The 25,190-nt window shown below is 36.3% G+C and overlaps 1 protein-coding gene across 1 annotated transcript in view; it reads left to right on the plus strand.

The window, feature by feature from the left end:
• ARHGEF10 (Rho guanine nucleotide exchange factor 10) overlaps positions 1–25,190 on the plus strand; it is a 107,060-nt gene that overhangs the window by 78,940 nt on the left and 2,930 nt on the right. Inside the window, 6 exon segments of the mRNA XM_066314903.1 lie at positions 1,313–1,536; positions 2,601–2,758; positions 11,481–11,623; positions 17,482–17,657; positions 23,676–23,763; positions 23,766–23,799. Of these exon segments, the coding sequence (XP_066171000.1) occupies positions 1,313–1,536; positions 2,601–2,758; positions 11,481–11,623; positions 17,482–17,657; positions 23,676–23,763; positions 23,766–23,799 (823 nt within the window).

Consider the following 25,190-nt stretch of genomic DNA (forward strand, 5'->3'; position numbering starts at 1 on the left):
TCTGACAGTCATTGTCTCGGGTTTCTTTCCATTGCTTTTTGTGACTCTCAGCAATGTGTAGATATGAAAGAAATGTTGGGTCGTTTTTTTCTCTTTGTTTATTTGTTTAAAGGTAAAGGGTTAGCTACTAATTTGTCCGTGTGATCTGGCTGGTCTCTGTAGGGTGTCAGTTAGTTAAGTGTGTGTGATTTGCCCAGCACAGAACAAATTCCAAAGTGCTGAGCACATTCAGAAGGGAGTTATGTGCTAATTTGTAACAATTGCTGCTAAAACCCATATGATCTTACACTGTCCTACTGTCTGTTTTTGTATTTTAAGAATGTTTTAGCCAAAAATAATCTGTTAAAATCTGCATAGGAAAAAAACAGTGTATATTGCTGTGACTCCAGATATGCAGATATTCCAGCCGAAAAAAATGAGGTGGGTAGAAGCTGTTCTTGAAAAAAAGGCAAACTAAGGATTTCAGGGGCTTTTCTAGTTACTACAGTACTGAAATTTTAAGGGAGTTCTTGTGAATTAAAAGTTAGAAATACCTTTTCTTTTTCTTGAAAATGGTCTTTTTCAAGGCAACTCATAGATTTCCTTTTGTCTTTGCCATTTGTAAACAGTAGTTGCAAAAACATCGAAATTAAATATTTTTACTGCTACAAAATGTTCTTTGTTTCTCTTTCCTATTTTATTTCATATAAACAGAAAGAGTTAATGTACAAAAACATGTACTGTTCTTGGGTAGATTTTTTTTAAACTTCTCCCTGGTCCCTAAAATGTACAAGTTTATGGACATTTTGATGATACTTACTTCTGAATCAGGGAGAAATTTAGGTTTCTGTATCAGCAAGTTTACAAGACTCTTTCTTTTAGGACAGAACATTTCTTTGTAGACCTGTTAGTGTGCAAAGGACAGGCCTCAGCTGTATTACCTGTTTTAAAAGAACCAGAGAAAATTTAGGACACCAGTTATTAAAATAGCATGTTGCACAGATACTTTACAGTAATTGCATTATGTAATGTATATACATTTGAGTCAGATATCAGAATAGGCCATAATATTATTCCTGCTTTAAAAACATAAATTTATTTGTGCATGTAGAAGGCAAGTTTGTCTATATAGTGTTTTGACATATCTTGTAGTTGTGCTGAATTATTCTCTTATGTCTTAATGCATGAAAATTCATATTCACACATATAACCTGAGATGCACTCTGCAGTTAACATTCCAGTCATTCCTTCTTGTACATGCGGATCTTCCTGGAGACAGGTATCAGTCATGGTCTGTTGTTTTTCATATTTTATTTTCATTTTTTCATTTCAGATTGGCAGTTGTACTAATCAGATGGGCCAGATTGCAATAGTCTCATTTCAAAGTTCCAGCCCCAAGGTTATTGAGTGCTTCAATGTGGAGTCACGGATTCTCTGCATGGTCTACATACCAGAGGAGGAGAAGCTGAAAGAGCAAAACAAAGATCCAGACTCTGAAAATGTTCTTGCAAAAACTTCTAATGTGCCTACTATTTGCCTTGGCATGGAAGAAGGAAGGTGATTCTTGGTTTTGGTGTGATGTGTATGATTTATTAAGTTTGTTGTTCTGTAGCAAAATTGTGTGAGATACTTCTAAGAAAATGTTTACTTTTTAAAAAAGCATCCAAGTGTCATCCCAGTGACTTCAAGGTATCCTTTCCACTCAAATCAAGGATAAAATGCACTCTACATTGTTTGATATTACACCGTGTGGTATTTGAAATTAAAGCAGGGCATTTTTTTGATGACAGAAGATTAGTTTATCATATCTGAAAAATATAAGTACTATTTTTGTAACATTTCAACATAATCTTCAGGTATTGGAAAATTTTCAGGATGGCAAAGAGGAATCAATTAATCTTCTGCCCTGTCATATTATGCAGGATTTGTCACATGAAAAAATATTGCTGTTTACTATTGACATGAATTACTTTGCTCTTTTTGAACTGATGGCCTGCTGAGCCATCACTTGATTTGTGTTGAAGGACAAGGCTACATGTTCTAAACTTACAGGCCATTTAGCAAACAGATCTTGTTATAGTTAGTGAGGGCGTAAGTATGTAACTACATGTGGTTTTTGAAGATGTTTGTAACCAGTATAAATGAAGGAGAACAAAATTCTCCAAGGAAAATTCCATTTCTAGAAATCAATGATTTAATTCCAGCCTTAACAATATTCTTGGCATACCCCTTGGAACAATCAATAGGAATTGTGGAATTTTAAGTGTAAGTGACATCTGGTAGTGAGCTTTTATTTTCTTCTCCCTAATTCTCCACATAATATAATTTTTTTAACTAATAAAGGTTTTAGATAAACTCATAATAGGGATTTTGAGCAGAATTTTTATTATGTCCCTTTTTTGAATAACTGATTCTGCATAAAACTTAATACGAATATGTTGTCATATGTCAATGTTAAGTGATCAGAAGTTGTCTATGCAGACATTCTGGGGTGTCAAGAACTGAAGGAGAAAATCCTCTTTCCCCCAATATTTTATTCTAAACTTCTCTTTTGCATATTCTAACAAGAATTGTGTAAAGCATAATTTCACAAGTCTGTTTTTTCTTGCTTCTTTCTATAGCATTTCTGTTTACAAAAGTTGCCAAGGTTCAAAGAAAATTCGACTTCAGCACTTCTTCACTCCTGAAAAATCAACTGTTATGAGCTTAACATATAGGTCCCAGTACTTGTTTGCTGGCTTGGTAAATGGAAACATCTCAATCTACACAAAAGCAGAAGGTAATGCTGCATAGTGATATGATTTGATGGCATCCTGAGGAACTCACATGTCAGTGTATTTTGGCAGTAGTAATTTTCCACTAATATATTTTCTGAAAATTCTTTGTAAAACTGCTGAACTAGGATTACAACTCTTTCCGGTATGTCTGAAGAGAGTTGTTGTCTCTTTTTGAAGGATAGTAGGAACTTTGGTACTGTTCCCACTTTCACCATACATGCATATGACAATTTATTTTCCCCTTTAGCTTAAACCCTGAAGTCTTCAGTGTTGCAAGACTCCAGAAATTTATGTGCTAACAGTAGTACACAGTATTTTACACAGCACAGTGCTTATTTCTCTCAACTACCCAGTGTTGGTGTTTATGAAACACACAAATCTCCTATTGGTAGACATTTCTGTATATCTCATTTAAAATGACAACCCCATTTTTACTATACAGATGAGATAAGTCTTTCCTATGTGTGCAGTTCATGTATTTCATGGTAGACCTCCTTTTTCTATTAGCATCGCAGTTGGTTGTCTTGTATCTAGCTAAATAATTGGCTAAAATAATTTGAATAAAGGAGAAACCTGGGCAATCCTTCTGAGCTACAGCTGTCTTTTCCAGAGCTGGTTCAGGTGCTTCCAGTACCTCTCACTATCTTCCCTGCAGTATTGCATATATATATCTAGTGATTCAGTTCAAAATCAATGAGGCTTTGCTCAAGGTTTGAAACCTTAATGTTTTAAGTGAAATGTTAGCACAGAGACTCCTAACCTTGCAAAGTATAGAGCCAGCAGAGATCTGCCTTATTTGTGTGAGCTGCAGTAATGATGGTTTGTCATGCTGGTCTAATCAGGTGGGCTGATTCAGCTGCATTTGTGTGGCACTGTACCTTGGCTACTAAATCCTTCCAGTCTCTAACTGAGGAACCAAACTCAGTATCTGTAATCTTGGAACAAATTATATGCCCACTGTTAGATCATATAAAGACTTTGTTTGGGAAAGGTACACGATGCTTTTTCGTGTTTGGTGTGGGGTTTTTTTGGTTTTTTTTTGGGCGGGGGGGCGGGGTTTGGTTTTTTTGGGTTTTTATTTGTTTTTTTTCCCAAGCAACAAAGGATCAGGGAAAAAGTGTTGGGAAAGAGACTTCCTTTGTCCAGTTGTTGTCTTCACCCCAGTAGGTTTCCTATTGAGCTGTTGTCTTTGATCTGAAGCCAGACATTAGATTTCAGTTCTCTTTAAAACATTTTTTTTTTTTTACCACTGAATAGCACTTTTTTTCTTTGCTTTTGAGGCACAGGAGTGAGGTCTTGATCCTAGATTCATAATATTTTGGTATTTCAGTTTCTCTACATACCTGGCAGGGGTATTAAAGTGAAATTGTCATCTTCTCTGAAAGGTGTTGGTGTATTTAAGCTGTTTTAAGACTGCAATTACTATCACTCAACTTCTTCCAGAAAAGACCACTTCAAAACCAAAACTGACATCCTTGGCAGCATAGCTATGAAAGAATTCATGGGTTGCGTGTCTACAGAGAACATTAAAGATGGGGCAGAGCTGTTAACCAGACTGCATTACAGTCTGGTTGTGAGATGAAAGTTGTTGCATTGACCAGGATTGTAGCATCCCCTGTTGACCTTCTTCTGAAGACACTGGTTTTGGGCAGTGAGGTGTTCATAGAGCCTGTCAAAGTCTGAGTCATGATCACTGGAACTTTGAGATGGGAAATAATGCTATTTTTCTGACTCTTGTCAGTTAATCTTGTAGTCCCTCTCCTTACTGCTTGGTCACTGTGGCTTATTCCAGTTCTCCATGCCCCACAGAAGGTGTGTGATTCAGCTGCTGCCATGTTAGCCTGCATCTTCCTTGTAGCTGGCTGCTGTGGTTATGTGAGGCAGTCAGCCCTGGAGGGGTGTTTTTATGAGCACTGACCTATTTACCAAACAAAGGAATCCAAGCAGTGAAAGGGGAGGGGGGGAATGCAACCTCTGACGAGCTTTGTGCAATTCATCAGGGTTGCCTTCTGTTCTGCAGAGGGGTTACTTTTCAGCCATGCACTTCAGCTTGGGTTTTGGTCTGTCATAATAGAGGAGATTAAGGAAGGATTTAAAAGTGAGTGTGAGACACATCACTACATTACATCTTGATTTGAAGCTTGAGAAGGACAAATGCTGTAAGATGCACAGGAAAAATGGTTGTGCAGCCTGTTACAGGATTCCATGAATGAGAAAGATTTTCATTGTAGAAGAGTATCCTATCTCACAGTCTGTGATAGAGTTGGGATCTTTTTGTCTTCCTCCCTGGGCAGAAACTGTGTGGATCAGTTCTGTCACTGAAGCTCAGTGCCTTACTCTGTGTAGTCAGAGACCCATGACTTGTGTCATTTGGTTTACAGGAAGGACCCAGACTGATTTCTCCAGTTGTTCTTGGAGAGATCAGTGCAAATAAATATCCATGCTGGCTGTTTACAAACAGCAAGTGATTTCTTCTGACTTTTTCACTAGAGAAGGTTGTCAGACCAACAGCATCCAGAATGCTCTCTGGCTGCAGAAAGTCTTGTCTTGAAGTAGTAGAAAAATGGAAACTGGGAAGTCTGAACAGTAAACCAAAGAGCAAATGCCTTATTAGTGGGACAGTAGGAGGTGCACAACTTTCTTTCTGGAGGGTAGTTGTATTTTAGTGAGACACCTCTGTATCCATGTATTTTCCCATATGAGGTAAAAGTTATCTAAGTACTTTTTAGTATTTTTTGTATTTTTAAGTACTTAAAATGCATATTTTAATGTATTTGAATATAAACTAAAAGCAAAGTCTTGAGGTGATGATCCTGTAAAATCTACTTGGCTCTTAAATGTGAGCTAACATAGTGATTAGTGAAAATATCACAGAACACTAGGGTGCAGGTCAGCCAATATGTTAATTGTAAAAATAATGTCCCTGGTAATTACCTTCACTAATCCTTAATTTTATGTGTTTGAGAAGACTTGTTTTGGGAAATGTGAGACAGTTTATGAATTAAATGCTGTTCTATATAGGAATGGGAGTGGTGCAGATTGCAAAATTTCTGGCACCTTTTTTGTTGAGAACTTATTTACAGATCTATGAACTTTAGCACAGTTACCAATCTAAAAAAAATTCTACGTTTAGTGTTTGCCTCGGGCTGAGTTAATATTTCCATGCAAAACATGCTTAGAAATGGTTAAGGAAAAAAGTGTTTTGTATTGTCTTTGTTTAAAAAAACATAAGTGCTGTAGTAACAAAACCCCTTTGTGATTGCAGACAGCCCAGCAGATGTGTTTTCTGAGTGATGTAATAGCAGAAAAGGTCAGCGCGTGTTTGACTTCCATTCACAAAAGTATCTTAGGAAAGGGAAATCACAATCTTTATATAATATAGGTGTATTGTTCCTGATGTACTGTAGTCAGTTCCAGCTACTTCCTTTTTCTAGACACTGATATACATTTCCTTTTCATAAAGTCTTGTAAAGATTATGTGAGAGAAACAGGAAAAAGAAAATAAAAACTCAGAAATATTGTGGCAGAAAGTAGAAGAATTAATATTTTAGTAGTCAGCAAGTGTTTGGTCAGGTGAAGTAGCAGCTGAGGCGATTTTGGCCATGCACAGGACAGAAGACTTCTTACCAGACTTCTGTTCTGGTAAGAACTTAGGAAGCTCTGAAGTTGGTCAGAAGTTTTGATGACTTACCTGTCTAAAGATGCCTTGTGGCACTACTCAAGTGACCATTTTCAGAGGATTGATATCAAATAAAATTACAAAACTTGAAAAGAGATACAAGGGTAAGGGGAGACAGTTACAAGGGTGAAGGAGTAGCAAGTCAGTTCACTGGAGAGGTAGCTTGATGGATTTGGTAAGACTTGTCTTGTCCTGTGACAAATTGAGGTAAGGAGGAATATGTGGAATGTAAAATGCTGATGTTGAAGTCAGAGCTTAAGTGGATCCATGTGCTGCACTGGCTTTTCTGAAGAGTGGATTTTTGGCATGTGATTGCCACTTCAGGTAGACAATGTGAGAGGTATTGCTGTGAAAAATAAACAGTGGTATTAAGCTGTTAGGGAGAGGACTAGAGCAGTGATACTGAAACAAAGATAAAATACTGGTTTTTTGCAGTGTTACATAATACTCATTACCAGAAATATGTTGACATTGCTTCCAGTCTTATTTGTGTATTTCTTGCTGGGACCTCCAGCACCACCCCCCTTTAGGAAGAGCTCTGTCAGCTGTTTAGCTTGAAGAATTTGATGCATATGGGAGAAAAAGTGCATATGCATACACAGTACAGGACATTCTTAATTACACATTGTTTAGAAGAGCAGGCCTGAGTGTCTCATCTTATTTTCAAGTGATAAGGAGTGTGCTAAACTTTGACTTCTGTAGGCACCTTTTTACTCTTTCACAGTGCTGTTTTATGTACCATGTGATGGAAAAACTGTTTGTGCTCCACTGCACTAATTGACCAAGAACTGCTGTTCCCAGGGCTGTGTTGGCAGCTCAGTTGAAACCATCAATAGTGCTGCTAAGCAAGAGAGGAAGCTGTCAACAAAAAGGCTTGCCTGGTTCAGCTTGACTGAAAGCTTAAAGGAAGGGACGACTACTACAACCTTTGAAAAGCCTTTCTGAGGAAATAAGCTATATATGTTAACAGGTTATCTCATATGAAAACCTGAGTGCACTAACTAATTACAATTATTAAAAGTGCAAAATATTTTAAATATTTCTAAATTAATAATAGGAAACCTATTCTTATAAATTATTGTAAAATAATATCATTTTGTTTCATTGGGTTTTGTGGAAAAAAAAAACCCAGAAAAATAAAATTAACATGGTTTTAAAACTTTCCCTATAAAATGGACCTTGTTTTAAAACTCTTCCTATCTGATTAAATTGTTTTAAAACTTTTCCTATCTGATTAAATTTCAGTGAATAAAAGGATAACTAATTTTTCAAAGTCATAAAGATCACAAGACTAATAACAAAATGCACTAATGGAAATAATGTCCTTTTACATTAAAGTCTTAGAAATATTTTATGAGCATGAGAGACCTTACTTTGATGCAGCTAAACAACCTGATATATGCATTGCAAGATACTGTTCAACACTGGTGTATGAACTATGTCATGTAACTTATGGAGAAATAAAACTTACAAAGAGTATTAAAAATAGTGGCATAACACAGTGACATGACACAGATCTATTAGTAGAAAATCTGTCTTCATTTTTTTAAATACCTTAAATGCAATTATCAGACATCTTGTATACAACATAAATATATGACATCTAATTTCCAGAAGTCCCTGGGTTAATTTCTATCTTTTACACTATTCTCAGATTTTGTAAACACATTTCTTTCTGCAAACAGCTGTACCTGTAATTCACATAATATGTTTTGAGGTTCTGTTGGCAAAAGTTTTATCTTGGCTTCTATTTCTTGCTTCTTTTCTCTTTTGCCAAGAAAAAATAAGCTTATTTTAGTCAGTAACTAGCAAAGGATTTTATAGCATCAAGCAAAGCTATTCCTTATCTTTTTTGAAAGTGCTGTGACTAATTTTAAGTACGTGGATAGTGCCAGTTGTTGAAACTACTTACATAAGCATGTCTTGAATCTGCAGGTGTTTACACAAGTTGCATAGAGATAATGCTTCTTTTCCCTTAGATTTGAGAAGCAATGGACATTGGATCAGACAGGTAACATGAAACAGCCAGAGTCAAACATCAAGTCTGTGCAGGCAGGTATTGAACAGGGTCTGCTGAGATCTGGAAAGAGGCAGGGAGAGTATTATGTTTTCTTCAAAGTGTAATTTTGATAGTCTTAAACCACTTGTGAGCTAGACACAGACTTGCTAAGTAATTTTGAAGATGGATGATAAAATTCTTGGTCAGCAAAATGAAGTGGTGATCTTACTTTTAGCCAGCAGCCTGTGGTTAAAGCATTTACAGAGGTATGTTGGATTATCAGGCTTAATCCCTTGCTTTGCTTGAGTGGATTTTTTTACCCATGCTTTCCACTCTCTAGAGATTTCCCTGGCTGCCACAAAATGAGAGGAGAGAGATGCACAGGGCTTAATTTGTCCTCCTAGTGTGTTTCCACTTTGTATAATTAATTAATCTTTCACTGAGGCAGGGTCCAGAACACAGCTGACACATCCTTTGAATACTGCTCTAATTACTAGACCAGAGAGTGTCCCCCTGCCCTTTTTTCCTCCTCATCTGTCTCAGATGCTGTCTGATTTGGAAGACAACAATGTTTGCAGGAAGAAATAAAAAAGCACCAGAGAATAGCCTTATCACATGACTAAGGTCATAGGGTAAGAGTGATAGCTTTGGATTTTTCCTGGGCTGATACATCAAGTGGGATTTCAGGGCTTTTTTTCATGAAATCATGGTAGCATGAAAGACATGAGGCCTCTATCTCACCTTCATATGTCCAATCCTGTCTTAAACTGGATTGTCAAGTACTGTGTTAACACACACACCAAGAGAAAATGGTTTTGTGAGAACTTAGGGTTTTTAGGCACATATGTTGAATCAGATATTCGTGACTCAGGTGGTATTTATAACATTGATCAAAATTATTAATAAAGCTTAGTGCTTAGTCATCTGAGGAGTTACATGGAACTTCAGGGCATAAAGCTCCAGATTTAAATAGAAAAGAAACACATTAGATTTTTGAAATTTAATTTAAGCAAAGTATAAATGAGTCCACAGTTGAGATCCTGAAAAACCTTATTTTCCTGTTGTTTCAGTATCAGCTATGCTTTATATATAAATTAATGTACAGCTGCAATGTATTTAAGAGAAAGAGTTGTCAAGCTTTATGTACTTTTGTTTTATATTAATGTTTTTTTCAGTGTGAAAATATTACCACGAAAGATAACTTTTTGCTCAGCATAGCTGCTCCTCGCCCAAACTCACAGTCTTCCACCTTCAGAAAAGACAGGAAGAATGTACTAGAATTATGCTGGGTTTATCCCTAAGAACAGTGCTAAGTACAGATTGTTGTTAAACTTCTGCACTCAGCATCCCTTGCACAGTGAAAGTTGTGGCATGCAGGTCTGCAGCTTCACTCTTTGAAGGCTTTGCTCTGCCCACACTGGTTATAGCAGTCATAGGGCATGGGCAGCCTCCAGTTTAGAATTTAATTTGGGGATAATGTGGTTGCTAAAGAATAAAAACTTTTCCAGAAGTTTGTTTATTACTAGTAGTGCATATGAGTCATAGAGAACAGAATGATTCTGACATTGCTGGGAGAGTTTGCAGGCTAATAACTGGAAGCACTCTTCTCAATGCAGACTAAAATAATGAAAATTATTTTGACAGCCTGAAACTAAATGTCACTTCTACAAAGATGCTTTCAGAAGAGAGCCATATCCTGAGAATGACTCAGAGAAGGTTGTATCACATTGTTGACAGAAATTTGGAGAAGTACTCCAGAACTAGGCTTCTCATTATTGTTGTTGCTAATGTTACTGGTGAAGCAGGAAATTTTGTACCTCTGTTCCATAAGCAAATAATAGAAGATGCATTGTTTTCAGGAGGGAAAAGAGAAAAAGCTGTACACAAGTGCTTGCCTAAAGATGTGTTTGCTTTGGTCTCATCAATCAAAATTTAAGTGGTTACTGAGTTGAAACCAGTGTCAGAAAAGTAGACAACTTTTCTGCAGCTTGTGCAGGAAGAAGGCTTTTTAATGAAGAAATGGTGACTTTTTAAAAATTATTTTATCTCAGTGTAAAACCCAGTTACTTTTACAGATTTTTATATTATCAATAAATCATAAGATATGGAAATGTCATCTTTGAGACTATATTCCATGAGCACTTACAATATATAAACTAATATGAAAACATTAAAATTATTATTGACATACTTTATATATCAATTTGTATGTATAAAAGATAAAGCTATAAGTGTTTCAAGAAGCTCATGTTGCTGGTTCTTAATTGTGGGGATAAATGATCTGCTAGTCCTTGTTTCAAAGAGATGGCAACTGAGAGTGACCACAGCAGTAGGTGAAAGCACGCAGTTCTTACCAGAATCTCTCTGAATAACTGATTGTGCCACATACACATGCATAATTTAATTTAGATCTGCTAAATGCAGTCCAAAGAAAACACTGTGGGTTTTATAATTAGTGGAAAAAGTAAGAAAAGTGAAGATATGGCACAAGCCCAAGTTTTGATTTCTTCTCTTTTTTTGTTTTAATTTCCATCCTAAATGAAGCATCTAGTAGCAGGATGGTCCATTCCAAATGCTCTTAGACAGTGATCTGCACTCATTAGAGCCTACAGTAAAAATCTTCCTGACTACTTTGTACATGAAAGATGATTCTGTCCTACTTAGAAATTGATTCATCTTGGTTGTGAGCTCCCTTTGAGTTGAAGACAATTGTGTCAGCCATGGGTTTCTGATTGTATTTTCTCTGGAAAGAAAAGCAGTTGTATCAGAACAGCAATATGATATTCCTGAATTATCATTTAATCTAGATAAAATTTGCTCTGTTGACAAATATATGAGTACTTAGGTTTGGGTTTTCCCCTTAATGTTGTTTTATGCTTACAAATGTACTGTGGAAGCTAAAAGTAACCATACACAAATCACTGTGTAGCTTGAAGTGGCAATTTGCAGAAGTTCAAGCAGTGGACTTTTCAGAACTGTTTTAGAGCAAAGATCACCATTTGATTGTGTGTAACCTTTCTTTTTTTCTTTTTTTTTTTTATTGAAGATGGGACATGGAACACGGAACCTCAGAAGATAGTTAAATTGGGGGTTTTGCCTGTTAGAAGTCTGCTTGTGATGGAGGAGACCATTTGGGCTGCATGTGGTGGACAGATTTTTATAATCAGCACTGTGACGCATTCCATAGAGGTAAGTGCTTTTAAAAACACTGGTGACCTGTTATGCTTCAGGGTATAAGTGGTGAAAATTTAAAGATGAAAATCTGTTTAAGAAGCATCATGATTCAGGAAGCTCTTTATTGAATGTGATCTCAATTCTTTTAAATCTTACTTCCTTAGTTTGTAATTCTGCTGTTTTGTTCTCTGCTGATGTCTCATTAGTCCTTGCTCCCTTTTACCAACTGGTTTCTGTAAGGCGCTTGGAAAGGAAAGAGTATTTGGGGCAAGAGATTTTCTTAAAAACGAAATCTCAAGTAAGGCAGCAGAGAAGTGGAATTTCATGTTAATTTCATGTTAGTGGAAGCCTATAGGAATTTCATGTTAATTACAGCAGAAGGTTTAACTAGGAGACTGCCTCTATATAAGATGTTACTTGTACTTTGTGATAATTCCATAACATATTTTCAGAGTTTTGCTTCTCTGTGGCCTACAAAAATTGTATTTGTATAAGAGCAATTTCTCATGAATAGTCACAAAAGCTGGCTTTTTCAGAACAAGAGAAGTGTTAAGGGCTCAGACTCACATTTGTGACCACATTCACCAGAAAATATTAAGCCCTTATTTCTGTCAAAATTATACCTTTCACCAAAAATAATTTTTTAGTCCAGAAAAAGTTGGGAGTTCATGAACATTAGGAGTTCAACTTCTCCTTCAGCCTACACAAGAGTGTCACTGAATTGCATGATGTTTACAGCCATGAAGTTTTTTCTAACAGGAGTCATGATGAGCTCACAGCCTCCTTCTTTGTGTGCTTTGTTGCTGCTTTTTTTTTTTCTTTTTTTTTTTCTTTGATAATCGTGTTTTCTCCCAACAATTGTCTGTTTGGTACAATTGATTCTGAGTCACTGTCATGGGTTTGCAGGAAAATAGCTAACATCCTAATTTCCTCTGTCTTTTTCTATGTTTTCTGAGAGATTTGTTTCATCTAATAAGATGCCTGGATTGTATATTCTCCTACTTTGCTTTTCTTTAAGGCTTGTTTTGTTGGTAGCTTGAATGGTATGATTAGGGAAAGATTTTGGATGAGTGATTTGGATAGGTGCTTGAAGTGGACTTCCATTTGTTTCACAACCTCTGGGACACATGGTTGCTGTTCTACAGACTTTGGTAAAATCTCTCAGATTCTCAGTAGGAACACAGTAAGAAATCACAGCCAAGTTGTTCCTGTGTGAGGCTGGATATGTACAGCCACATCTCTGTAAATAAGTTTGTTAATTCTGGCCTAATTCTGTGACAAAGCTCTCCCTAAATCAGGTGTTATGGCTGCAGTTTGGACTATGCTGGGCTATTTTGGCAGAGGAGAACAAACCCAGAGTTAAACTAGTTTTAAGGATTAAAGAATATTTAAAGCTTACTATGTCATAGTACAGTAAAGCGTCATAGACTGCAGTGTTGAGACCAGAAGTGTGGAGACATAAAATAAGAAGTACTTTACCAATATCTCTCAGGCATGGCAGTTTCATTTTTCAGCTGTTACTACAGATTTTCCTACAAAAGCATCACAGGAGGTTTCTTCTCATGTCTCAACTAAGCCATCTGTTGTATTCAGAGCTCAGGTTATTATAGGTCCATTGTGCACACAATAAGCACTGCAGCAAGCAAATAAATGGTGCATATGGGTTGAGTAAAGTTTTTTCAATATAAATAACTTGGTTCATGAACATGATGATTTTCGGTATGTCTGGCTGAAGGCCATCTTTTTTATTTCACACAAATACCTATGGCATAGTATGTCATCTTCCTCAAAGAATTGTGAATGAGCAATGATTTTCTGTTGCTTCTTTATGGGTATTAAGACATACTGATCTTTTTCTCTTCATCTCACTAGACTGAACAAGTCACTAATGTTTTCAGTGTTGCTGCCTAAGTGACCTGACTTGTTTTGATAACTTCCTAGGTTTATATTTACAAAAGTGGTCTGCTATGTTGTCCTTACCATGTTCACTGGCAATGGTGTTTCTATATTATATGATGCGTGAGCAAATTTCAACTCTGTCTGTATCAAACATTTTAACATCTGAGCTGCCTCTTCCTTATTGTGAAGAGTAGAAGCTTTGTTGTATGAGGGGAAGCAGCAGCAAGGAAATGTTTGTTCTCCCTCTGCTCTCTTTTGTTGAGAGTTAGAAGTAAAGATCTGAGTCAAGATCTTTTGTATAAACTTCACCTTCAGGAATCCAAGTGTGACACAGGGCTCACCTGTTACTCATCCTTTTTTACTGAAACCTCTATATCTCCATATACTTAATGTGGAGATATTCCATTTATACTCCAATGCAGCTGCTTGCTAGTTCATTGCTACTGTCATGCATACATACTATGTGCTCTGCATCATGTACATTATGTGTAAAGGCAGTGACAAGATTTTAACACTGTATTTGTGCAAGCTCATGAGCGTATTCAAGACTACTTAGGAAACTTGCCCTTGTGAGGCACTCTGCGTCACAGGTCTCTCATATTTAACTGTCTGTGCATTTGTATGCAAATGTAGTGCAAAGTATGTTGTCCTTGAAGATAATCTCATTCCATGCCTCCTTGCTTTGGCAAGATTTTCATTTAAGATTTTTTTCTTTATTTAATAATTTTTAGTAAATTAACAGGTTTGGTATTGTGAGTATTGGATTTGGATATTACTCACGCCTGCTTTTTTTCCCCCTCTGATATAGGTAAGACTCTCAGTTCACTTGTTCTAATGATATGTTACTGTAATAGAATGTTTTAGGTAATGGCTTTTATTGGCAAAATTCCCCCAACTGGCACAATGCCTCAAGATCCTTGGCAGGGCACACATAAGAAATGCATCAATTGCTGTTATATCTTAATTGCATACTCTGATCCTCTTTCTGTGAAGAAGAAATTTTTCACTTAGTTTTGACCCTAGATCTGACAGTTGTATTGCTGTTGGCTACAGACCCACACCAAATAATGGTCCCTGTGCCTGGAGCTCTCTGTTCTCTGCAAAGGCAGTTCGTGCTTGTTTCAAAATTTCAAAAACTGCAGAATATTTAATAGAATAAAGTCACCAGATGAGTGTCATTCTATCCTAGTCTGTTTTGTCTTGGTTTTAAAACTTCGCTAACTATTCAGGAATTACCCTGAAATGTTTAGCTGAGTAAACAAAAAAATGGAAATCCCTATACATGAGTGTGTGTTGCCCGAGTATTGTAACTTCATTAAAGCAGTGAAAGACATTTGTTTGACCTTGAGGGTAATGACATCCATTATTCTCTTCACCTGAAGCTGGAGAAATTGTGGCTCATCTCTTGGTGGAGCTGTTTGGTGTAAGTGAGCACTCCCTCAAAAGAAGGGCTCTGCTGTGTCCCACACTGCTGGAACACTGGTGAGCTGCACTGGGCTGTGGCATCCATAATGCCTTCTGCAGCTCCTGTGCTGCTGTAGTTAGAATGGGAGAACCTAAGGGGGAAAAGCCAGGCTTTGAACAGAGAGGAATGTAGGTATGAAAACTAAAAGAGGAAAAGAAAATGAAGTTCAATTCTTTTGATAACAAAAGGGAATAAGACATCTTTGTTCCTTTGTATCTTTATTACTTGTTATAAAAAGAAAATAAAACAGAAATAAAAGCCAGCTCACTGGCTTTCAGATAGATATGTAATTGAAACAGGTGTCAAAGCTAACATTTTTGCAAAATTTATGCATAAGAAGGTGCAGTTTTGGGGTATGTTCTTGCTTCATGTTAGAAGACTTTCAATGAGAAGAATAATTCTTTCTACAGGCCTTGTTGTGTTTGCAGTATACAGTTTTACTTCGGTGGCTCTGTGTGTTCCAGCAGACAGCTGTACGCATGGCAGGACAGACTTAAGTGGGAGTATAATGAGTTGGCTGGTAAAAATGGAATGTGACAAAAATGCATGTGCAAGTTGTTTTCAGTGGCACCAACAGACTTGTCAGCTGTGGTTGGATCACTCCAGAGAAAATTTTTTCTTTACAATCTGCTTCATTTTTTTTCTAATTTAAAAGAGTGCAAGTTGCTGGTCAGGTTTGCTTCAGCAACCGTGGGTCTATCCCCTAGATATTCTCAAAAGCCAATTAGTCACTAGTTTAGGGATGTATGAGTCTAGGAACAAAGTAAATATTTCAGAATCTTTTTTGCAATGGAACATACATGATAAAAATATCAGCAAATCTAGTCAAAATGACTGTTTCTGACTTTGGAAGACTTTTTAATGGATAAATTCTTCTTTTGAATAAATTTTATGATTTTCAAATTGTCTATATCGTTTGGTAACAAATGAATAGTGGTTACTTGAGGAAAACAGTGAATATAAATGAGCCTGAGTTGCTTACCTTACATTCTGCAGTGTTGTTATTCAAAGAATCAAAAGGCAATACAGTAACACTCAAAAACTGAACCACTGCCTGACAGCTGAAGAGAAAATTCTATACATTTACTAAAAACTGAACATTTGAAGAATAATGTTAACAAATGAAAAAACACAAAAGATAATTCTCATTCTCTTTAAACAGCAAAATTGTCAGTGAAAATAATAATTTATTCAGTAACAGAGTATGAAAAGAAAATTAAGTGCTTACTAAACATAATACCAAAAGTTATTCTTTGTCGAAATCCTTAATTTTTATTCTTTGTCTCTGATCTTAGCCTGTTAGTTGAATTTTGCTGAAAATTTGGACTATATATCTATAACTCAATTATATTTAGATTTCAATGAGAAAAAAAAAGACAACCACAAAATGTAACTCTTAATTGTAATGCCAGGAAAATTTAAGTATATTTCACAGGGAAGAAGGAGGTACTTCTGAATTTTATCTGCAAATGTAATAAAGAGTATATAATACATTAAGTGAATATTAGAGCATTTATTACTTCCTTACCCCTCAGAGAGATTTTATCCAAGGAACATTGTCATTTATTTAGCTAAACAAGTTTTGTGTTTATCAGACTGGCTTTCTGATAATAGCTGGCACAACAATAAAAGGCTGTGTTCAATTTCAGATTCAGTCTTCATACAAGACAAAATTTGAGCGGGGGGGGAATTGCTCTTTGTTAATGATTAAAAAACTTTACTACAGCTTTATCTCCCATGTTAATAGAGACATACAAAGAGAGGTTTCTGCCTTTCTGGAGCCAGGTTGTAACTGGCATTAGATCAAGGAAAAAGGTCTGTCTTCAAAGTGTTGTGTTACTTACATTTAGAAAGAGGATTTTGGCTTTTTTAATGAGAAGCAGCAATTCTTTGAAGGACAGGAAAACAAAATAGCTAATACTTGTGAAATTCAGAAGCATCAAAAACCAAACCGCAACATTAAGGCTCACATTGTTATGTGTGTAATTGAGCAAATAATTGTGTGTTTATATTCTTAAACACTCTACTTTCTAAATATGACTTTTTGTTACATTCTATTATTCTTGCTATAAAATGACCTCCCTGGCAGAACAAAAGCAAAGTATTTTTTCATTCTTGAAAAAGAAGTTCTGCTCTAGATAAAAGTACAGCTGTGGTTGTTTTCCCAAAGGAGTATAAATAAAGAAATACAAAATCATTTTAAGTCTGAACTGTTTTGGGCTTGCCAGCCCCTATCATGCAAAATCTGAGTTACTGTGTCATTAGGTGGGACTTTGGTTCAAGAGACTCCTTCCTAACTATGATATGAACGATGATATATTTCCAAAAAAGTTACAGGGAAATTAATACATCATTTGTGGCTATCTGAACATATCCTGAGCAAGGCAGAGGAAGCTTTGTCCTTGTCAAAGAGGATGAAGATACAGTGCCTACACTGAAAAGCTGGTAAGAAAGGTTGAGTGATGTCCTTGACTTGCATCTCCCCACAGAGCCCTTGTTTTTCTTGCAGAACCATTTTGAGGCCCATCAAGAGGAAGGGATGGTGATCTCTCACATGGCTGTGGCTGGAGTGGGAGTCTGGATTGCCTTCACATCTGGATCTACTCTTCGCCTGTTCCACACAGAGACACTGAAACACCTCCAGGATGTTAACATTGCCACACCTGTTCACAATATGTTGCCAGGTAGCTGAATTGCATCATATGGTAACATTTTTGTTTTATCACTGTTCTCCAGTGCTGTAGATTAGGCCAGAATCAGAAGGTTCATCTCAAACTTTGAGTCTGAGAAGTGTCTTCTGACTATTTGCTTTAGCAAATCATAGTCCATCTCCTGCCCAGGTGAACAATGTGTGCAGTGAGCTGATTGAGTAACAGCTCTTCTCCTTGGAGGTTATTAATGTAATTAGAGGGATAAGCAGGTGGATTCTTCTTTTTGGTCATACTGTTTGACTGTGAAACAGTTGAACAATGTAATCTGTTATGAAAATGTGTTTACTTTGCAGATAGTAGCATTTGCTTTTGGAACCTTAGAATCAAGTACACGATGGAATCATTTTGCCTGGGATCTAGACCAAAAAAACACTTGCTTAATTTTAGTTATATCAGTAGATCCAGGGAACTCAGCTGAAGCACTCACATGCTTCCATTTCAGAGTGTGTTCAGTGTTTTGCTGACTGGCTCTAATTTGTTGAATGAAATAGTTAGTCTTAAATCTGACCTGTGATTGTTAGGATAAAATTTTAAACATTAAGGCTCTTTACATGTTTTAAGACAGAAGCTGTTCAGTAGGCAGTTGAAATGGCTTATATCAGTTTAGCAAGTTACAAGGACCTCAGCATCAGCAAGCACATCAGGTGGGAGCTGGGGCAGTGCTGGGGATAGAGACAGAAAAGAGTGGTACTGGTGTGGCTGAGCATGAGGTATCCATGAGTGGACAACCATTCTTTCTGTCCCTGTTTGTAGACTGGAATAAACCAAGCTTCTGCAGTTTTTATGGGCAATGTGTATGCCAGCTTTATTGCTTAGTTTTTCTAGCTGAAGCCAGTTCTTCCCACACAGAGATTATATTTATATTCTCACAGGAGGTAGGTATAAATCTTACATCAAAAATGTTTCACTATTTCAGTCTCTGTCTTCTTACCATGTTTTCTTTCAGATAATATTAGCTTTGCAATAATCTCCATTATAAATTGGATCTGTCTGTCATGGTCTAAACAGGGTGCATTTTACACATGGTCTTTGACTAGCTCCAGCACTGAACAGCAGCAAATCACCTGCCATTAAATAGATAATTTGATTGAATTCATCAGAATTGTGCAAAGAAATCAAGATCAGTTGTAAAAAGGTTTAGTGTAAAAAACTTTTAGTATGTTCTGCTGTTTATAGCGGGATGAGGGGAAAGGGAAGTAAGGACTCTCTTATATTTTCTGCATATAAAAAATATTAAAACATTTAGCTTTGTGTTCATTGCCATAGCAATAAAACTGTTGCTATAGCATACCATTATTTTTGTAAAAAAGTTCTAGCTAATTATAGCTGGTGTCATTCTTACCCATTTTAGTTCCTTTTTTTTCCCCTCAATGTCTTCACAGAAAGCACACCAGGGAAGGGAAATGGAAGTTTATTCCAGGAGTAGGACATTATTACAGCAAATGTTCAAAGGGAGACTCCTTTCTAAAAATGAACTGAATTTAAATTATTTAGCAGCAGCTCTCAGGCCTGTTTATATGATCTCAAAAACGCTGCAACAACAAAAACTAAAGACAGAGTAGTAGGAGGTTTACATAATAAAAGTTCTTAAAGCAATAAGAACTAAAGCAGTAGTTTTGGAACAAAAAGGAGCTAAAGAATAAATCAAGTTTTGTATAGTTTATACTGAGATAAAAAGGATAAAAAACCAACAAAGTGAAACTGAATTACAACATGGTGAAATAGCTGTGTATTTACAATATATGTATTTGCCTTCATGAGAGATTTTTATGACATGTAGTTTTAAAGGAAACAGCTCTGTTAGCTTTCTGAAATTCAACAGAAGTTCCTTAATATGCAGAAATAACAGATAAGCAAAAATTCAAGTGGTGTTGAAATGAGAGAAGAAACTGCTGTAAAAATATTGCTAAGAGTCTTAAGAAGAGAGATTAAAAAAGGCAAGATCTCTGAATAACTGTGAAGAAGCTGGAATTCTTTCCCTAGGATTTTAGTAGTAGCAATAAGTAATACTGGCCCAATAAACCTATTGGGCTTAGATATGTCACCTCTGTCTTCACTTAAAGTAATGTAAATAGGAGGAATGTTGCTTCATTAAGTTAATGAAACTTTTTTTGTTGTTACACAGTACAAGTAAAAGAAAAACTTATTGTCACTGTTAGGAATGGTTATTGTGAGTTACAGTACTGTACTTAAAAGATAACTACAGTAACTAAGCAGAGGGTCTCATAACCTTAATAATGAGTTCTCATAGGAATAAATTTTCCCAGTTTTGTTCTTAGGAGGAATCTAAGAACAGAGAATAGAGAAATCTATTAACATTTGAAGACAAATACACACACTTCACTAGTGCAACATAGGTCGTTTGTAGAGCAAGTGATCTGTAGCTGAAGGATCAACAAAGGCAGTTTTTCACCAGCCTTTGTCACAGCTAACACCAGAAAAAAAAACCAACCCATACTGTACATGTATGAAGAGCATATTTGTTCTTTCATAGTCACAGTCAGTATTTTATTAAAGAACATCCTTAAACACGTTTTTGCTCTCAGCTCTAAAAGAATTTGCCTATTTAAAGAGACTACTGTAATTACTGTGACCTTGATACTTCATTTTTCATATGGATGATGACAGGTTACCTGTTTAATAGAGATGATTTCTGCTTAACTTGCTGTATTCTGTATATATCTATATATCATCTAATAGCATGTGTGTTTCCTGGAAACAGATGGCAAAAGCAAAGGAAAAAAAAGTATCATTTCCTCTCTATGGAAAACCAACTCTATTATGAGGCTTTACAGCTTGCTTTTTTCCCACCCTGCCAGGTGCTAGACCATGAAAGGCAGTGCTTTATGATTCATGCTGGGAAATGATAAAAAGATGAGAAAACTTTAGGTCAGCCCAGCAGATCTGTACAGTGGCCTGGTTTTTACATTGTAAGAGCAGCATGGCCATGTAAGAGCACATGTAGCAATGTCCTTGCACCTCCTTGGGTTGAATCCAGATCTGTGTAGAGTTATCCAGCTCTGGTGGCTGTTGTAATGGAGACCTGAGAACAGTGAACAAAGAGCAGACCATACTCTTAACTATTCGCTTAGTTCTTGTAAAGTCAGGATCTTGTTCAGATGATTTTACAGGTTTTAAAAGTTTTTTTCTCACTGGAACAGTGTGAGCTAAAAATTGCGATTTAAAGATGAGTATTTTATTTGTTTTAGAGTCTATGTTTATCATTTTCACTTCTTGTTAAATTGTTTGCTTATTGCATAATATATTTGAGGAATTGGATTGACTCTTTTCTGAATTTGAAATACATCAAAAGAAAAAGTCAAAATATAACAAAGATAAGGATGATTTCCAACCTTGGCCAGGAGATAAATTAATATTTTAAGTTAGTATTTTTTTAATCTCTCCATATATACTTCAGTGTTTTCTGTTATTTCAAAATATCTTCTCAGATGCAGATGTTTCCTGCTTTCCAAGATTTCACAGCAAGCAGTTTTTGTTTTGACCTCGCTGTGCTGTTTCACGCTTTAGGTTGTGGTCAGTGTTTAAGGGATTCTAAGTTGCTGGCTGATAATTTGCTGGTTTTACCTATGGAAACAGTAACGCATATTTGCCTGTATAAAACCTACTGTATAAAAGTTGCTTCAGGCTTGGATATGAAATCATGAACATAGTGTTATTTTTTAAATGCTTAAAAAGCATTAAAGTTCTGTTGTTTAAAAATGGGAGCATCTTGCTTCTGCAGGGGATTGAGAGGCAACAGTGCACTTGGAGCTTTTGATAATATTAAAAGTTTAAAAATCGTTCTCAAATATTTGTGTAGTTGATAAAACAAGCTCCAAGTTAAGCTAACCTTAGCTTGCACTTGCTGTGGCACAAGTGGTAGGAGAGGACTCACATGTCATAAATAACTTGAGCAAGCCTGAGTTCTAAATCACAAAATTCAGATACTGATTTTGAAAACTCCAGAACACAAGAGCTGTTTGGGCTTACTGTTGGGACATTTTTGTGCTTTTGTGTGTTTTGCTTTGGAAATTAATTAATCCCATTACTATCTCAAAAAAGCCAAAACAAAGCAAACAAACCCCGCCCGCCCCAAAAAACCAAAAAAGGCAAAAACCCAAACAAACAAACAAAACAAAACACACACACAAACCCACACACTAACACTAAAAACACTAAACCAGACTAAACAACCCCATTGAAAGGGCAAACTCCAAAAGATTTCTGATTTGTGTACAATATAGACCATCCTTGCTTACTTAGGTGAGGAGGGATGATGCATCCTACCAGCATAAACACCTATAGTTCATGGAACTCGACATCGGAATCTCTGACGGTCTGCACAAGTAGATGGAGCCTTTTAAACTTGCTTGTTGTCCTTGTTACACCTGACCAGGATGACCTAATCATTGTGCCTTTAGGGTGTTTAGGATGTCTTTTAGGTAGACAGGCCTTGGATTCCAGATCTTACCCTATGTGAGCTGCTTAAAACACACCACTGCTGGGTTAGTATTTTGATTTTGTAAAGTTCTCTGAGGAAAGACTTGGACTGTGGTCTGCGTCTTGTTTTCCAGTCAAGTGCTCTGGGCGACTGTCAAGCTGCTCCTTCCCTGCTTTCCCAGGGAGTCTGTAATTTGTATATTCTTGGATGTAAATTAGCTCAGCTTCAAGGGGCAAGACAGAAAATCCATTCATTGTGAAACACCTTAATTAAGGTCCTTCTCCAAAGTGTTGAACATGAGGGTTCACTTAAGTCAAGTCAGATGTGGAATTCAAATTCTTGACCTACTAATGAAGTGATTCACAACTAGAGAGCTTATGATGAAGATGAATGACTGTCTCTTCCATGCAGAATTAATAATAAATCCAAGCATGTGTATTTTTGAATCTGAAACTCTTCAAACTTTGAGGTGACTTTAATGCTCCTCCCCCATTAACTTGGGCAAAAGTTTGGGCAGATCATGGTTTCCGTTTCTGAAACTTGCCAAGGGCTGTTTTGAAAATCCATCTAACTGAATCAAATCCATCTAAACTGAATCAAATCCATTCTAAACTGAATCAAACATTGCAAGCAAAAATTAGTTTGTTTTCATTGGAAAACTAGCAATCGTGTAAATAGTGTTGTAGAAAACCATAGAATCATAACAGTAATTTTGATTGGAACTTACTATGAAGGGCTGTGTTGTTCATCTGTCATGAAGAAGTCCTGATTAGACCTGGTTGTTCAAGGTCTTGTCCAGCAAAATTTTTAATACTTTTGGATAGAATGGAGATCCCACAACCTCTCTGAGCAACTCATTGTAGTTTTTGATCACATTTATGGTGATGCAGCTTTTCCTGCATAGAATATAATTTTCCCATGCTCTAAATTTAGCATGTTGTGTCTTATTGTATCACTGTTTCACATGTGGATAGATTCTGACTGTCTTCTGTGCATCCTCCCATCAGTTAGGTGCAGACAGCACTTCCTTTAATATCTGCAGGCTCCTGATCATCTGGTGCTTTCCACTGGACTTCTTCCCAATATGCCAGTGCCATTCTTGTATGCAGGGACCCAAAGTTAAGACAGGTGGACACAGCACTTCTGATAGAATTTCACAGATTAAAAACTAGGAAAAAAAAAGTAATCGTGAACAGGCTTGAGTCTTGAGTATTGTGTTACTGAGCATTGTGAAGTGAAATGCCTTTCAGTTTTATTATTGGGAATATACAAACATAGACTATTCATAAAAGCATGTTTGTAGAGACCGTCTGTCTACATCTTTAGATGCTGTGGTTCAGAGATTTAGGGCAAAAATGTTTCAGAAGTTTAGTAATATTTAAATTGTCATGTATGTAAAGTGTTACTTTCAGAATCCAGCAAAATATTTGCATTTGCAATGAGTTCTTTGCTGAATTGAGATGGTACAGCTGATTGTGTTGCCTGAAGTTGCTTTGATCTAGGCAAAGGGTCATCACTGTTCAGTAACAGAGCACTTGCTAAACTCCACATGCAGCAGCGTGTGTCTGTGACCAGTCTCCTGGTGTGCCATAGGTTATTGCTGGTTGGAACAAACCTGGGTATAATAGTAGCGTTACCCAGATGCCACGCTTGCAAGGGATTCCCAAAGTAACTGGTGAGTGAAATTTCTCAAACAGATGGAGTACTGAAGATGTCACTTCTCTTCTGCCAGTAACTTAAGTGAACCTGCCGAATTGTATGTATTGTTTAGATAAAAGTTAAAGCTGTGTGATGAATTATTCCTGTTCTCTCCAAGCTTTACAGTATTATCCAGATACTGGTCCTAATTTTGTCTCAGTTGTTTGAGAGGGGACAACTGCTTTTCTTTAAGAGACAGGCATTATCCTGTCAGAGTAGAGCCAAATATATGGTGGATGAGAAGAGAATGCAGACAGATTATTTTCCAGATTTAGGGAAAATAGATGCATTAGTTTAGAGACACAGATACTGAAAAATGAGCATGTTGTTTAACTGGTTATTGAATAAATTGGTTGTGTTCCCTTTTTCCTCAAACTGGGGGCCTGGAATATATGAGAGTAATATTTTATTTTTTTACAGTGATCAAGATTTTTTGCATTCTGGAGAGATGTATTTATGAGTTACTTTCATATGACCCCATTTGGAAATACAAACATACGAATGCTGCTGTATCACTATACAAATGTTTAAGCTACTAGCGGAAGCAAGGTTTTAAAAGTGTGTTTAATAGGGGCTTTTCCCCAATGTTTTGGATTCAGAATTCTGTTGAAGCTTCTGTGGTTGCAGAGGGAAGCTGGCAGATATTATGAGGCAAGCTGTTTGCAGCTTCCTCCAGGAGAAAAAAGAAAGCTTATGTAACTTCACAAATGAAAATGAAATCCTCTGTGTTCAGCAAAATACGCAGCAATAATCTGGTTATGACACAGGATAAGTGCTTTGTAAAATCTGGAACCTATCTTAGGTGAAAATAAAAGCAATTACAATAATATTCATAGTTGCAGAATAATAAAAAAAATCTGGTTTTTATTATTTTGGTTTATGTCATATATTCTTGAATTTTATCTGGGATCAAGTTTTGTCAGGTTTCATAGATCTAGCAACATAGCTATTGATAACTGTATTTTAAATTTAAAAACTGGGGTTTTCCACAATTATGTTCCCAATAGTGATAATTCATTTTTATGTGACTGTACTTCCTGTAAAAGCAGAATGTGTTTTATTATAATGTGAATGCATTTGGGAGTTAGGGATGGATGTCGTGATTTGTAAGATCTGTGGGCTTTTTCCCCTTACTAGCTTAGCTCTTTTTCATATTGTAGCTTACTTGGTAGAATTCAATTTTTTTTTCTCCCTTTTTTGCTGTAAGAGGCACATCTATTGATATTGTTACAGCTTCTTAATTTTGTAATGGGCAATTTGTTTTTCATACATTTCTAATGATGGTAAAGCTTCCTTGTACCACCATTACCCCACTGATTAAATACTTGGGAATTAAAAAAAAAAAAAAAAAAAAAAAGATTGTTCAGT

This window comes from Sylvia atricapilla, chromosome 3 (assembly GCF_009819655.1).
Source record: "Sylvia atricapilla isolate bSylAtr1 chromosome 3, bSylAtr1.pri, whole genome shotgun sequence".
Lineage (NCBI taxonomy): Eukaryota > Metazoa > Chordata > Aves > Passeriformes > Sylviidae > Sylvia > Sylvia atricapilla.